At 24.7% G+C, this 5,079-nt stretch overlaps 2 protein-coding genes across 3 annotated transcripts; one reads left to right on the top strand and one right to left on the bottom strand.

Annotated features, from left to right (window-relative positions):
* The first annotated feature begins 692 nt into the window (after positions 1-692).
* Positions 693-2,999, top strand: LOC122510657 (RNA pseudouridylate synthase domain-containing protein 1-like). Of its 2 annotated transcripts, XM_043625447.1 has the most exons (5): positions 740-758; positions 1,154-1,261; positions 1,563-1,806; positions 2,197-2,473; positions 2,776-2,999. In XM_043625447.1, exons 2-5 carry the CDS (start codon positions 1,229-1,231, stop codon positions 2,939-2,941), a joined length of 720 nt encoding a protein of 239 aa, XP_043481382.1. In that variant the 5' UTR covers positions 740-758; positions 1,154-1,228; the 3' UTR covers positions 2,942-2,999. The 2 variants fall into 2 exon arrangements, with proteins under 2 accessions (XP_043481381.1, XP_043481382.1); XM_043625446.1 differs by having other exon boundaries at positions 693-1,261.
* A 54-nt stretch (positions 3,000-3,053) lies between these two features.
* LOC122510658 (DNA repair protein XRCC3-like) lies at positions 3,054-4,989 on the bottom strand. The gene is made up of 6 exons (XM_043625448.1): positions 4,584-4,989; positions 4,398-4,506; positions 4,098-4,298; positions 3,800-3,930; positions 3,415-3,627; positions 3,054-3,263 (listed from the first exon to the last, which is right to left on the bottom strand). The coding sequence occupies exons 2-6, from the start codon at positions 4,429-4,431 to the stop codon at positions 3,054-3,056; spliced, it is 789 nt and encodes a 262-aa protein (XP_043481383.1). The 5' UTR covers positions 4,432-4,506; positions 4,584-4,989.
* Between the last annotated feature and the right edge of the window lie 90 nt (positions 4,990-5,079).

Here is a 5,079-nt window from a genome sequence, read left to right as displayed (position 1 = left end):
ATAACATTGTAGCAAGGACGGGAAATGGCGTTTAATCTCGAACCAGACGATTTCCGGTTAAGCGCGCGGCGGTTATTTTAAATTGAAATTTATTAATAAAAAAATAGTTTATTAAAACATTCCCTTCTGTTTAGTTGCAAAAAATACGGCAAAGTATAATTAATAGAATTTAAAAGTATTTTATCAAATATTAACACTTTTTGGATTTAATTTGAAGTATATTACACAAACAATCGAGTCATCATGCATAAAATATGCTAATTAATTGTAAGTTGTCTTTTCTGATTCGAATTGAATTCTAATTAGCATTTACTTGAAGATAATTAAATAAAAATTGTTTAAGAGATAAAAATGATCGAAAAAACAATTCTTAATGATTTTTTCCCCACACACGAACTCTTTGGGTTTGAGATTAAATGTTTTGTTTGTTTTCCTCGGCGACCAATGAAATTTCAGTTCTAAAAGAAAAGATAACGCGCGTATTGAAAATAAATAATAAATTCTTTGTTTGTTAATAAATTTAAATACCCAATTGATCCAATGTGAACATTTATTTAACAAACCGAAGTGCAAAATTTATTTATTAATAAAAATTAATTGCAAATAATTAATATCGAATGGAATAGAGGGAAGGATTTTGATTGGTACTTGTAGGTTAAAATTTCTTTTGAAAGAAATTTTCAGTAAACAAAAATAACCTTTTTCAAATAATTATATTAAAATTTCGACATTTTATTTATAAATTAATAATTGCAGTAGTAAATAAGATTTTTTCTTTTACTTCTTCTTCAATATTCTTATTTATATTATAATTCACAAAGTTCACTAATCACAAGTGTCAATTGTCAAAAATGACAATATATTATAATGTGTGATGATACACGTGTTTACTCCCCATTTTTGTTATGTTTACAAACAAAAATGCACTCATGGAATTATTATTTCAATTACAAATTTTTGTTTTAATTTGAGAAAAATGATATTTTTTCTGTAAAAAAAATACGAAAATATGGGATTTTTATTTAATATTTGGCCTTACACAAAATTTCTTATTCTTTTTTTCTTTGCGTTTATTAATTTTCTATTCTTTTCCTTCTACTCTGTGACTAATTATCTATTTGATAAAATATACTTTCTAAGATGTATTTTAAAGAAAAAAACTGTGGAAAATCGAGTTGAAGTTTTGCATTGCAGTAAATATTTTTTGGTTGTTAATAAACCATACGATATGGTGATAAATAGTAACGATCCCAAAGTCACGGTAAATATTGATTTATTTATAATAGATTTTTTTCTTAATTTAAATTTACGAATTTATGTTTATTTAAGATATTTTTGTATTAAATATCTAAACTATGTTTATTAACAATTTTATCCTTTATTTACCTTTTTTATTTGCGTTTACTTTTTTAAGTTTAAAATCTTTTATTGTCAATTGTTGAGTAAATATTAAAAATACTTGAATTATTATTTTATTTCATTTAATTGATTAGGATTTTTCTTAATTGTCAAAGTAGAAAAAATTTAATTGCGAATAAATAATAACAAAATAATTTTTTCAGTGCACTCTTCAATTAAAATTGGGAAAAATGTTTCCAAATTTAGTGAATCCAAGTCTTCGGCACGAATTTTATTTTGTGCACAGATTAGATTATGCGACGAGTGGTGTTATTTGTATTGCTCTCAATAAACAATCGGCGCAAGCTGCTTCAAATGCTTTTGAGAAAAGAAAAGTGAAAAAATATTATTTGGCACTTGTTCATGGTCATATTCACAAATCACATATGATCATTTCAAAGCCGATAGGTAATTTTTTTCTCGTATAAACTATTTTTATTTAATTTCAAAAAGAAATTATTTATTATTTTTAGTAATAAAAAATTCTGTTCCGTTAAATTTCATTTAATTCCATTACTGACTATTCGTTTATTTTTATTCTTTATTTAATTCTTCATGTATTTTTTAGACAAAAATTCTATTTTATTGTCTTAATTATTTATTTTCATTGTGTTTAATTTTTAATTTTAATTTCTGTAGTGAAAATTTAATTTCAGTAGTAAAAGTTCAATTTCTGTATTGAAAATTTAATTTCTGTAGTAAAAATTCAATTTCTGTATAGAAAATTTAATTTCTGTTTTGTAAATTAATTTCGATATTCTAAATTTTGTTTCTATGTTAAAAATTTTAATCTTACAGGTCACGATGTGAGGGAAATGAGCGAAAGTCGAAAAATGTGCACCAGTGACAGTAATTTTTGTCTAAAGCCAAGAGACTCGTCAACTGGAATTTTAGTGCTTGAACTTGGATTTTTTAACAATAAACCAGCAACCAAGGTTTTATTGTATCCAAAAACGGGACGTAGACATCAACTACGAGTTCATTGTCTTTGTATTGGACACACGATAATTGGAGATTATACTTATAGTGGAAAACAGGACACCGAGCCTCACAGAACTTTTTTACACGCCTTAAGGTAAATTCAAATTTTCCCATTTTACTTTTATTGGCAATTATTTGCGTAAACAACAAACCATTATTCGTAAAATAATAAATTATTATTTGCAAACAGTAAAATATTATTTCTAAATAATAAAATATTATTCGTAAAATAATAAACTATTATCTGTAAATAGTAAAATATTATTTTTCAACAATAAAATATTATTTATAAATAATAAGCTATTATTTGTAAAATAATAAAGTCCTAAAAGTTGTTAATTTTAAGTTCTTAATTTTAATACTTGGAAATTGAGCTGTAAATTTTCGTTTTTACAGAATAATCCTTTTCACTGACGTCGAGAATTTAGATGTAAAAACGACAGATCCCTTTGACACTTCCATTTCTCAGAATAAATGGAAACCGTCAAAAATTGTTCGAACTTTAGACGAAAGTACATTTACTGATATTAGTGAATTAGTGCAATCAGACTTAATTAATTAAAAAAATATATATATTAAGACGTATCTATGTACATTTTTAAAGAAAAAGAATAATTTAACAGTGATAATAATATATAACAATAATAAACTTACAAATTTTCGATTTAAAAAATTTAAAGACCAACTACTCCAATGTCCCGAATTTCATATTCAATCGTTGTTTGTGGTAAATAAGAAGAATGTACAGTATGCATAAATCGTTGATCATTTCTTCTTGACAATCGAATGGAATTGGTAATTAAATTTGACCAAATAATCCCTAAAGTGGGTATCTCCTCATTTTCACTTATACCTGAAGTTTCATTATTTATTTTAGCCGATACCTGAAAGGGCCAAAAATAATTAATTTTTTTCTTTTAATTGTCATTATCTTTCTTATTTTTTTTTCTTAACTTTTCCTATTATGTTAATATTAATATAAAAAAAATATTGTACTTAATATTTCTATTGTCTGAATTCTAATTGGAATTTTACCTGATTGATGCAAACGACAGGTATTTTGTATTCACTAGAAATAGAATACAATTGTTTGCCAATTTTTCTCAAACTTTTAGCCCTTTGTCTCAATTCGTTTTCATCGTATTCATCTCGATAAGGCGCTGCAATTGAGTCGACAATTAATAATCCTATTCTTTGTTGTTGCATAAAATCGGGAACTTTTTCGCAAATACATACTTCCAATTTCTCCTGTAATGCAAAACTTGAATCAAAATATTTTAAAAAGAAAAATTATTAAAAAAGTTACGAGAAATTTACAAAAAGTGACAAATTCTTTTAGTATTAAAAACGTTTTTTAATTTGGAATGTTAATTATATTTTTAAAATTGCATTTTTTTAATTATAAAAAAAGAAATCATACCACTGCGGGAATATGTTGTACAAATATTCGATCACCACTAATAGAATAATTTTTGGCGATATGTGATTTTCGCAATAATTCTTGTAAACGTACTGTTGGAAAGGCAGCTTCCGTACAAATGTAGATTGCACCTGGAGAAATTAATATATTAAAACTATTAATACAATAGAAACCAATTTTAAAACAAAAAAGAAAAATATAGTAAAGAAATAAAATAAAAATTGCAATAAAATGAATAAACATAAAATAATTACTAAAAATAGTAAAAATGAATGAAATTGGAAAATTATTAACTTACCAGAAGGCAGATATTTCGGTAAATCTGGTATTTGAACAGTGAGACATAATTGAAGAGCAAATTGCGTTTTTCCAGTTCCTGCATTTCCATAAATTTGAGTAATTCCTTTTCGAGAAAATCCTCCCCTCAAGGCAGAATCAATCTTCGAACAACCACTTGTTAAAAACGATTCTTTCTCCAAAAGTGTAAAAGCATTTGAAGCTAAAATGGGACCAATATTATTAATTACAAATTAAAAACAAAAAAATGTAAATGTAAATAAAGAAAAAGAATATTTTTTTATTCAAGAAAAAAACATACCAAACGGATTTGAATTTTCTAATGGTGTGCTCATTATTCACAAAAGTGTCAATTTTAACTCATCGAGAAACATTAAATTTATAATAGGAACCACAGGAAGCTAATTAATCTGTCAAGTTAAATAAAAACAAATTTAAAAGGTTTGTTTGAAAACGAACGTAATTCTTGTAAATTAAGATAACTTACGTGACTAGAAAATATTTCTAAGACGAAAAAATAAATTTCTATCAAAAGAAAAGTAACATGATAAAAAATATAAACCGAGTAAAAAACTCCAATTATCTTAAAGTTGTATAAATAAACACTTTTTGTAAAATCACAAAGTTTAAATTTACTAAATTTACATTATATTGCTAAATAGCTAACTTTGAGGTTATGTTTCCAAATTTTATTTCGGCTTGCAATTTATATTCTTTAAATTTCATATCAGAACGCAATTCACGCAATTGTTAAAAACTTCTATACTTCTACTATTGTTACCACTTTGTTTATTATTGGAAATATTGTTACTATCAGATAAACAAACCGAAAAAACACTAACAAATAAAAAATCACGTATAAAACGTATTTCCACGTATATTACATATTACAATTCTTTTTTATCCAATAAAAAGAAAAAAATCCTTCTCATTAATTTTGAACATTATCCAATCAGAAAATTAAAAAGAATGGTTTTTTTCCC

Source organism: Leptopilina heterotoma, unplaced genomic scaffold (assembly GCF_015476425.1).
Source record: "Leptopilina heterotoma isolate Lh14 unplaced genomic scaffold, ASM1547642v1 Lhet_73, whole genome shotgun sequence".
Lineage (NCBI taxonomy): Eukaryota > Metazoa > Arthropoda > Insecta > Hymenoptera > Figitidae > Leptopilina > Leptopilina heterotoma.
The sequence above is the reverse complement of the archived record's forward strand: the minus strand, read 5'-3'. Positions and strand labels throughout refer to the sequence as shown.